Source organism: Gallus gallus, chromosome 14 (genome assembly GCF_016699485.2).
Source record: "Gallus gallus isolate bGalGal1 chromosome 14, bGalGal1.mat.broiler.GRCg7b, whole genome shotgun sequence".
NCBI classification, from domain to species: domain Eukaryota; kingdom Metazoa; phylum Chordata; class Aves; order Galliformes; family Phasianidae; genus Gallus; species Gallus gallus.
In genome coordinates this window covers 2337631-2348638 of record NC_052545.1, presented here as the reverse complement: position 1 = coordinate 2348638, position 11008 = coordinate 2337631, and the positions used below count along the sequence as shown (strand labels likewise).

General features: G+C 41.9%; 2 protein-coding genes across 10 annotated transcripts in view; one reads left to right on the top strand and one right to left on the bottom strand.

Moving 5' to 3' along the window:
* The window catches only part of C7orf50 (C7orf50 homolog), a 95136-nt gene that overhangs the window by 29675 nt on the left and 54453 nt on the right, over nt 1–11008 (top strand). The window lies entirely within an intron of this gene.
* GPR146 (G protein-coupled receptor 146) overlaps nt 5401–11008 on the bottom strand; it is a 35743-nt gene continuing 30135 nt past the window's right edge. For 8 of the 9 annotated variants that reach the window (XM_046900600.1, XM_046900598.1, XM_046900599.1 and 5 more), the window contains one exon: nt 5401–10525. In XM_046900600.1, coding sequence (XP_046756556.1) covers nt 9480–10481 — 1002 coding nt within the window. In that variant the 5' untranslated portion in view covers nt 10482–10525 and the 3' untranslated portion in view covers nt 5401–9479. The remainder of the gene's footprint in view (nt 10526–11008) is intronic. The other variant, NM_001277534.3, reaches the window with a different exon arrangement.

Sequence of the window (11008 nt, the reverse complement as noted above, 5' to 3'; positions counted from 1 at the left end):
CCATGGGCTCTGCCTCTTGGAACACCCCCAGTATCGTGCACATTCAACAGATTATTTTTCCAGATGCTCTGCAATGACCATGAGGTGTTAAAAGCCGTGACTTTGAGTCTGTAGTATGTTTTGAGTTGGGCTAAGCATCAATCTTCTTAGTGCCTGTTGAATAGTATTCTCAGAACCTTAGATGGAAATGAGCAAGAAAGGATTGGCTTGTGATTATTCCAGTGCTCACAGTGTTCTTGCTTGGACAGCATCAGCTGCACCGTGCTTCCTCATAGGAGCACATCCATGGCAAAGCCCATTTTTTTCCTAATCTTATAATAATCTGCTGTAGCTTTGATCAGTGCTTTTTGTCCCCATGATGTTTTACCTGTTGTGCTTTAACAAGCTTTATTGAAAAATGTGTGGAAAGAGCCAAAACACTTCAACAAAATGGAATAAAACCAATGTGCCAGGGTGCAGGGCTCAGAATGGGGCTTGCAGAGTGGCTGGAGGCACAATGTCAGCCTGAGGTTTGTACTTCCATCTGAAAGTGAGCATTGCTGCTGCAAGTACTTCTCTCAAACCAGTTGTGGGTTGCCCCAGGCTCTGTGAAGAAGCTGTGCTCCAAAACAGCTCTTCAGTAGCTCAGCAGCTCTGTGAGATGTGGTTTGCTAGGAGCTTGCAGATGTTCAGAACACCCCAACTCCCACGTGGGCTTTGTTTTTGAACATCTTAGCATAAACAGTTGTTAGTTGAACTGGGTGCATTGTTTCCCTTTTGTTCTTAATAGTGTTTCCAAATTGCTACTGAAAAGCTTGAAGCTGGCTGGGTAGTGTACCTGTTCTGTATGGCACAGCTGGTCTGGAGGTGTACCCAAGTCCTTGCTTCTTCTGTTGGCATCAATTTCATATAGTAAGCAAGAGTAAATGAGTGCAAGTCAGACAAATATGTTTTACTGTTGATTTTCCATGAGCTATGCAAATTTGAAGTGCCACCTTATCCTTTATGTAGGGCTGCACAGAGAATGCACTGAACTGCATAAACAATCCAATGGTTGTGCTGGAAATGCAAGGAAATTTTAGGAAGCGTTTGGTCCTCAACTAGGAGATGCTAACTTGCCTTTTTGGGTTTCAGAACGGATTATGTTCTTACATAGGGTAACACTGAACAGCCCTGGCATCAGCCCAGCTCTGACAGCACAGGGTCCCTCACCAGCACTTGATTCTGGCTGGGCCTGCCTGCTGGGGTTCATCTGTTCCCAATGTACCCTTTGTGACTACCAGTAAAAGAGAGAAAAATCAGTGCTTGCACCAAAATTTTAAGGATGATTCAAACTGCCCTTTATAAAGCTTTATTCTGAGACAATTAGCAGTCAGTCAGGAGTAACTGGGGTGAAGATAAGCCCTAGTGCATCAGCACTGAGGCTGCATTTCCTGTGTTTCAGTAGCAGCTTTTCTGCTAGTGCAAAGTGTGAAGAAGAGCTGGGAGGAAACTTGTCTTCAAGTGAGAAAAATTATACAGAGAGAACTAGAAAAACAGAAAGAGGAAAGCTATCTCTTACACATCCTGTCTTAACAACGGCAACTAAACAACAAAGGGAAAGCTTGCATCTTCACATTTACGTTCACAGATATTATTCCATATCACGTGTTATTATCCAGCTGTGTCTAAAGGAAAGAATGCTTATCAGACTTTGACTTGGGAGCAAACAGCACGTTACAATTTCAGAGTATGTACATTGGTTCAAAGAAGAACATCAGGAAGCGTCCACATCTATGGGTGGAGAAGTTTGGGTACTGAGAAATTTGTTGTCCCAAATGGATGCCATAGACTGGGAGCCATAAGAGAAACAGAGGTCAGGAAATCAAGGTTTCCCAACTTCTTACTCCGTATTTGGCTCTGTTGGTATCCTGACAGCTACACGGGGTGGCTTCAGCAGCAGCCCAGGGCGTTGTTACTTTCACAGTTACTGCACTACTGAAAGAAAAGCGAGATGGTGCTGTTGTGAGGTCAGCTGGGTCTTTTCTTAAACAATGGATCAATTCAGTTCCGTTTGCTTAAGTGATCACAGGGCACAAGTCATGAGAGCAGTGGTAAACCAGTGTGGAGTTGTATGAACCTTCAGAAAACTGCAAGAACAAAGGTGGTTAAATGTCTGCTTGCATTATTTTAGCACTATTTGCATGAGTTATGTGTTAATTAATGACAAGCACGTGTGTGTGTGCTCTCAGTGGATAAGGTGAGTGTGGTAATGATGTTCTGCATAGGGCAGAGGCAGCTTCTCTTGCCTTTCTGGTGGAGGGTTGTAGGAGAGTGGCAACCTTCCTTGAGAGGGTTATTAAGGAAAGTGTCCCTTTGTTTTGTGATTTGCTGTTTTGGGATATCCGATGGCCATTACATGGAGCCATGTGGATTTGTGGAATTTAAACTGTCTGCTTGGATAGGGTTAAAAAAGCACGAGCTGGTGATGTGGGTACATAGGCACTGGTATTAGTAACTGCCTGTGCCTCTGAGGCTGCTTCTAAATCGACATTGCTGCCTCTTATTCTGGAACAGCTGTGCTCTGTGCTGGGTTATCACTGCTGTCACATCTCAGGATTGCTCACCCACAATTCCCCATTAGTGATTTTATGTTGGCTTATTTGGGCATTGTTTGTTGTTTTATAAATTGTATTTTCTTATTGTTACTCCACAGTGATGTTTCCATCAATAACAAAGTAAATCCCTCTGTATGGGTAGATCATGTAGGTAACTCCCCACTGAGGGCTAAAAATGGCTGTATTTCCAAATAATGCTTTAAGGAGGGGTGGAAAACATCTTTGTCTGACAGCAACTTCTACAAAAGAACGGGGCTCTGCGAGGCACTGCAGGTGTTAGAATGGTTATTTAATTTACATAGGCTGAGCTGAAAGGGTTTCAGAAACTTCTCTAGTAATACTGAATGAAATCCATTTCACTTTCAATTAGGGAAACCGTAACTTAATTAGGAAGAATTACGATGCTCTGGAGCTGGCTGGGAATGGCACTTTGATCTCTGAGCATCTTGTCTATGGCAGTGCTTACTACCAGATGTTTCAGAACAAACACAAGAAACATATGCTTTTTTAATAAATATTTGTCTTTTGGATAATCAGACTTCATAGTGTGGTTGAATATCCTTCTGTGAGGTTAGAAAGCAAAACAAACCGTTGAGGATTGTTTCTTGCAACAGAACTTTCTCTTGCGTACCTCGTTGTCTCAGCAGCATTGCAGAAGTGATGACTAATTTTGTTTCTTCTTTCATGTGCTTGCAGGCAGGGCTTGCTGGTACGTACATTTATAACCAGAGACTGGCCTGATAGTGTTTCCATTGTGAACATCAATTCTTGTAATCGTTTTATGGACCATACAATCTTTGTGACATGCAGGAGTGTTCCGTTAGTGACCACCAGGTGGTGTTTGTACAACAGCTTTGATTCCAGAATTAACATCAAAAATACCATTTATGTGGGAGGTGAGGTGAGAAACAAGTGTGGAAGTTCTACCAGCTTCAAGATAAATTGTAGCTTAAATTTGCAAATGGACATGCTAATATTAGGGTTTTAATTTTGTTGTATTATTGGTAACACATAGACTTATGTAGAAGTGATAAGTCAAAGAACCTCCTATGGAAATCGGGGGGGGGGGGGGGGGGGGGGGGGGAGGGGGGTGATTAAAAAAAAAAAACAACCTTTAAATTAGGAGATCAATTCTGCATTTTTAGAAGTTAACTTGATGCAGAGTTGGGAGTTGTCCTGTATTTTATGGCAGCATTGTTCCTGCTGCTGGCTCTGAGTATGCTCACAGGTACCTTAGCATGGCTCTAATTGGGAACCTGTTCCTTTCCCTGACAATCCTTTCTCCAGCCCTCTGAGTTGGGAGTGTTTGTGCTGCTGCTTATTTCTGTCTTCGCACAAAGCATCATCAGGTGCTTTAAAACCAGAAAGGGAATCCATTTCATCTAGTTTAAAAACTTGTTTGTTCTGGGGAACTTCTGATAAGAATGTTGTCTTTTTTCTTTTTTTAAGTGTTTGCATATTGAATCATTAATACTCTGATAAGAATCTGGTATTGTTTAAGTCTTTTCCTGTGGTGGTTTGTAACAGCACACAAGCTGCCTGCTGAGCACTGCAAGGAAATGTGAGCATTTTGTGAATGTACTTAAAGTGCCATTCTGTAGAAGGGAGGAGTGTAAGGAAAGGGCCTTCACTTCCCAGGTAAGGAAAAGACTTGGTGGGAAGGAAGTGGAGTGACAAAATAGATAATAAATCCACGCTCTCCTGTGGGATGAGAATACATTCAAAATACGTCAAAGAGTTTTGATACATATTGGAAAGTTAAGAGAAATATGATGGGAAACATTTCACACTGAAGTCCGCACAGCTGGTTTTGTGCATTCAGTGGCTTTCACTTGGAAAAAGCATTGCATGATATGGTTGAGAAATACACAAGGTTTTACTTATCAAAAAGCTGTGAGAATTAATCTCAGAGCACATGTTTCAGATTCATCAGTGTGCTGAGCCCTTTACAGCTGCAGAAGCTGAGGCCCAAGTCAGTGCTGCTTGAAGTGCTTCGTTAAGAGAAGAACTGATGGTGGCACTCAGCCAGTCTCTGCTTTTGTTTTCTGTTGCCAGCCCTGTGCCATGGCAGGGCAGCTCGTGAGGAGGTCTCCAGCCTGGCCAGCAGCCTGCTTTCATTTTTAATTAGCAATGGTAAGGAAGTTCTTAGCTACGTACGTATTCACAGCGCAAAAAAAGAGAACCAAATCTTGGTTATTGGTTTTTTTTTTTTTTTTCAATGTTACTTCCCCTTTTTCTGGTATAGGTATTGCATTTTCTTGGTAACCTTGGTGCCTGTTTTCCTGTAATAGAACAGCTAAGTGCTTTCTGTCTCAGTGCCAAAATATGGTTGTTCTCAGTGAGATCTCTGTGTGCTCACAGACAGGTGCTGATTCTGCTGCCACACTGGTACAGTTCAGCCTCATGTAAACCTACTGTCTTGCCTGGATGGCACACTGAGTTTACATTGATCAGTCGGGTTTACTTGCACAAAGAGAAGGAATCAAAAAGCACATGGCCAATGTACACATTAACCACCAACTTTGTATTTCTGGCACCAATTTTTCTGTCCTATTAGTTGCAGAATTCATTATGCTGAAAAAAGCTGTGACTTTTTGCCCTCATTCCCAGCTAACTTCATGCTGATGCATAATTAGATTTTAATGATGTAAAAATTATGACCTAGGAAATCTGATAATTCACCACGCCTGGTTTGACATCCAAGTCACGCAGGTGTGATGTTTTGGTTCAGTGAAGCAGCACAGCTTTAGCCTTGCCTGCAAGAAGCCCTTCTGTCAAAAATAAAAAAATAAATAAAAAGAGCCCACACCTCTTACTGATCAGGTAGGCTTTAACACTTTTTATTAAGAGTCTTAGGAGTCAGTAGTTTCTTTGTGAAGCTTTGCCAAAGTCCATTTCACACAGTTCTGTGACATGATATGGAAGACCACATCTCTTTAGTGTAAGCAGAACCAGGAATTCTCCAGTGGTTGGTCGCTTTCTTTCCTTAGCTGAACATTACATCTTCATAGACCATCTCAATTTGATTCCTAAATGGAAGCTTCTGAAACCAGGACCCCTGCTGGGTTCGTCAACACAGACCTGACTTAAACTGGCTGTGTTAATACCTTCAGCAGAAGCAGAGACGAACATCTTTGTTAGTTCACAGATTTGACTTAATTGGCTCTTCAGGAGGAGGGCTATAAGCCTCAGCTCATCTCTAACATGAAGTTGAATTTTGTAAGAAAATAACACTGTTAATAATGGCACTTAACTGGTGCTTACTTTCTAATATCAATATATACATATGGAAACATACAGAGGTTTGCATTTAAACAATACACTTACTTTAAGAAATAATTTAATAAATTAATTGACAATTATTTTTTCATCAGTAGGCTGATCTTTATCTTGCATATGTACAGGGCTTTATTCATATTTATTTAAATGCAAAGTAGGCAAGCCCCTATTTACAGTCATCAGAAACCTTCAGGTATTGAAATGCAGAGGCCTCATCCTTGAGAACTTTGCATATTAGAGATTTGCCCATAAAAGCTCCTCAATAGCTACACTACTGTGCATTGCTTTAAGTATTTTAGTGCACTTGCTCATGTACTGCTTCTATAAATATTGTGAAGTTCCTGCTTTGTGGGATATTGCTTTTTAAGAGATACCACATGAGAGTACTGGAATCAAGTTCAGAATTTAATAGAACAGCAGCCAGTTCGTTCCATGGCACAGTTTCTTTGAGGCAAATGAGACATCAAGTTCACTCTTAAAAATACTTGAGTTTCTATCAGTCTTGTTCGTTAAATTATCAGCACTCCTTGCCTATATGATTGCCATCACACTTAGTTGTAATGTCAAATTGTTGGAGGAAGGTTGAGTTATCATGAAGGAGGTAGTCTTGGGAAGTACCACATGTACAAGGCCATGCACAAAGGGAGCAGGAACAGGATGAAATTGAATAGCACGTTTGGGTAGAGGACTGAAAGAGATGAGGGGAATAAAAAAAAGAGATGATGCAAGAGCTGTGGCCTGGTGATTTAACCTGCAGAGGAAAGAAGAGAAATAAATGTGACAGCCTGCTTAGCAACGGAAAGTAGTTTGTCTTTGGAAGAGGGGAAATGGACGCAGGGGCAGCAGCACAGCAGTTACAGCCACCCTTGTGCTGCCTGCTCTGCCTGCTGCCCTGCCCGTGTCCCAGCTCCACCAGGCTCTGCTCACACCACGTTTGCCAGTTCCCCTCTGCTGTTTGTTTTCCTGCCCCGTGGGTCAGAATTTCTTTAGCAGCTTTTACGTGAGAGATGTGATGTGGTGCTTTGGGATGCCCAGTGTTCCCCCGGAGGGAAGATGACTCTCTATTTGCTCAGCAGTTCCAAGGAAAGATTTGCTATGAATGTCTGTGGGCGTGAGCTTGAATGCTTAAAATGAGTGTAGCTTGCAATTCTTAGAATATATCTCAAGTTAAGAGAAAAGCGAAACAACAAATGGTTACGGAAACCAAGAAGCCGGTATTGTGTCTGCTGAGAGGCACAAATGAGCGTGTGAATGGACAGAGCGATAAGGAAAGGCTTCCTTCCCTGAAGTGGTTTTAATCAACAGGCTGGCTCTGTGAAGCCAAGCAGTGTGATTGTGCTGGCTAGCTTTCATGGGGAGAAACCAGCACACAAATAGATGACTTGCTGTGTAGGGTTTCAGTGGTTAAACAAGTTCACTGAGATAAAAATGGTATTGAAAGGTAAGGAGTAATGGATGAGCAGGATGTTGGTAATGTAAGGGGTGATTGTATACGAATCAGATAAGCAAAGATGGCTGTGAGAAGAATGACTCAAATGATACTGAAAAGAGGGGAGAAGGTCTGAGAAAAGTCTGTTCCTCATCTCCTTCCCACTTAAAACTTAACCATTTTCCTATGCTGATAAATTATCACCAACTATGAGATCAGATTATGCAATAGGAAAGGTCTAATTCTGTTTTTACTCTATGGTTTTTCTATACCAGAGGCTCAAAACCCCACTTTTTTTTTTTTTTTGCTGAAGTCTTGCTGAATGATTTGTGTTGTGACAGATAGAGCAAAGAAATGAGTTGTTGCAGGGCCAGTGACAGAAGTCCTGCTGTCCCTCAGCCAATGGGAGAATATCAGTGTAACTTCTGTCCCCTCTGCTATCACTAATGCAACAACAGCTGCAGGTAGTTGTTTGGGTCAGGGTAATTTTGTTTCCAGCAGCACTTTGTATTTCCCATGTTCTTCCAACACTCTGAACTATGTTGGTTTTTTCCATCCCCACTGTGAAATACAGAAACTGTACTCTCGCTGTGTATCGGTGAATCACACTGGGAGACACTCCATTTTTTCCCAGGTCAGCAAGAAGGTGATGCTGAGTGGAATTCATACGTATGTAGGTTGCTCCAGATGTAATGCCTCCTATTTATTTCCATGGAAAGCACTATAGATACAAAGAGCATAATAACACTACTTGGTAGAGCAAATTCTCTGCTACGGAACTATTTTTCATCACGGCCACCACCATGAGCTGTGCATTTTTGCCAGCAAACAACAAGTGCCTGCATGTTATGCTTGTCAAAATCTGCACCTGTGTGAGCGGCCACAGTCTGTCACTGCAGGAACGCATCGCCCTCCCCTCGCTGTGCTCACACCCACTGTTTGGTCTCCACAAACATTCAGCAAGCATTGATGAATGTCAGTGAGTGCTGTATCTTTCCACATGGAGGAATTCAATTTCACACCTTTGTTTTGCACACACTTCCAATGTCAGATACCACTTCGTCAGAGTGCCCCTCTGCTGCCATCTGCCACATGGCAACAACGTGTCACAGGTAATTGCTGGGGAAGGTTCAGCCTCAGCTGCCATCCCCCCAGCATCCACCTCACATTGCGGACCAACAAAATAAAATAGGAGGCATTACTTTCGGAGCATCCTTTATATTACTCCCATCCTAAAATCTTGTATGCATTGAGAGAATATTTTTCTGGTTTCCGAACTTCCAGTGATCCCCGAGATTAAAGAGATTTCAATTTATTTGTAGTGAACGTATCCCTTGAAAATAAAACATGTTAATCATAAACATTTATTTTTCAGATAATTACTGTTGTTACATGAACATGTGTGGACCATAACACTTAGCCAGACATTCTTTACTCGTTAAGTTCTGATTTAAGTTTGTAAACCACCGTGTCCTTCATTTTAAAAGTGGAACAAAAATCTCTCAATTCCCCTAGAATTAGTTAATAAATATTTTTGAATTCCTGAAATGCCTTAGGATGCAAACAGCACCGGAAGAATAAAACACATTATTGTTATAGCGAGGAAAAAACTGATCTGCCATACGTGTTAATAGCTTAGGTTAGACTGTGAGAATGTAGGTCCTGGAAATGGTAGGTTAGGGAATTCGATGATAGAGAAAGAAATTAAATAATTTAATTTATAATTAACATTTACTATTTGGACATGTTTAATTGGGTGATACGACCTTTAGCAAAGATCACCTGTATCATCTTCATTGAAAAAATACTATTTACTTCATCAAGGATAGCACTGTTACTTCTTTGTGCAGAAAACAAGGTAATGCCTTTTTCCCTACAAGGTGCTGTGTGTGTTCGGTCAGGATTTCCATGAACTGCTTAGTGATTTGTTCAGCCAGGAATATCAGAACGACGAAGACAGAGCTTACGCTGTGTAAGCAGTTCAGTGCACTGAGAGCGTTGGATGTCACAGGTATTACAGCACATGGGCCAGAGTCTTACAGACCTCAGCAAACACTTAACGTTTGGAAAGTTAAGACTCTTTCATTCATCAAAGGCTCCTGCTGGTTGGGGCTCTCACGTTGGTGGCTTTGAGCGCCAACGCAGCCGTATCACAGTCTGAGTACTGCAGTAACAGAGCACAGAGGTGTTAATGCCTACGTCATGACCTGCTGTACTACTGTGCGTTCGTGAGAACAGCCCTGATTCCCACAGTGGATCTTTTTAAGCAACCGTCGCAATTTGTTGGGAAAGTTTTTGTTAATGTATCTATAAAGCAAAGGCATTACAAAGCTGCTCGAGAAAGCCAAGAATTTGGATAAAATCTTGGTAAAATGTAATATCCGACTGTAGTTTTCATCTGCAGGTCTTCCTCGTGCATAAGTAAACGTGCTTACCAAAAGGGTAACGTAATAGGGTGTCCATAAGGTGAACTGTGTACAGACTGTGGCAATCAAAAGCCTGTGCACCGATGGATCTAATCGTCCAGTGTCTTGATCCAGTGGTGTCGCCTCTTTGCGTATCCGCAAGATCAGAATAAGTGCATACAGCACCGCCACAGCCGGAACGACGTACCCAATGAACACCATGATGGCATCCGCGGCCTCTTTGTTCTGCATCTTGGAGCATTCGATTATTTTAGTGGATACGTGGTTGCAGACGTAGAATAGAAGGGATGAGAAACTTGTGAGCATGGCTCCACCCCATATGAACCCACAGACGTGCTTGGTGTTGTACACGCTGGACATGTAAGTTCTGGGTAGAGCGCGCTCGATGTAGTAGTCCAGACTGAGTAATGTCGTGGAGTACATGGTAACTAAAGATGAGACGTTGAACAAAATAAGCAAGGTGATATAAACTTCATTGTTAGAATTCCAGATGGCCCATTTTGTGTTGGCAAGACCTAGGAGGTACATCGGTGCCAGAGCGTTGATGATGAGGCCGGCGATGGCCATATTGACAAAGTAAACATCGGGCATCGTCATGGTGGCTTTGTTGTACAGGTTGACCAGGACCAGCAGGCCGTTGTAGCAAAGGCCGATTGGGAAACATATAATGAGGTAGAGTAGGGAAAAGATGGATAGCACAAAGTGGAAGTCCTGGCAGAGATGCTGGTCCTCGCGGTTGTCAGTACTGTTTAAGGTTTCACAGCTCCACATAGTGATTTCAGCTCTTGTGTCTTCTCTGCTGGTTACCAGCTTTTCTGTGGAGAAAAAAACAGTAATAGCATTCAGATATTGCAGTGTAAGTGAAATGCAATGCTATGTGAGGAAAGCATACTTAAGATCACACAGTTCACGTCACCAATTAATTTAAGGTCAGGGATGGAAATTCTTTTCCATCTCACTATCAGAAAGTTATCCGTGTCTCAGAATCCTCAGGTGACTGGTAAATAAGTGTACAGGTTTTCATTTCTTAAAAGGAAATTGGTGGCAATGAGTTGATATAAGATATTCAGCAGAAGTCAGCCATAAACATTACATCTTTAAAAGAAATATCAGTGCAATGCAGATCAATATCAGTGCTTCTTTTAATTATGAAACAGTGCCTTTATTTAAAACTATGCAAACGTTGTTGCTGAAGAATATAAGAGGAGCTACAGATCTCAGCAGTAAGATGGAAAATAGAGCTCTGCATGGTGTCACGTAGTAAATACAAACCAGTTTTCTCTCACAGTGATTGTTAG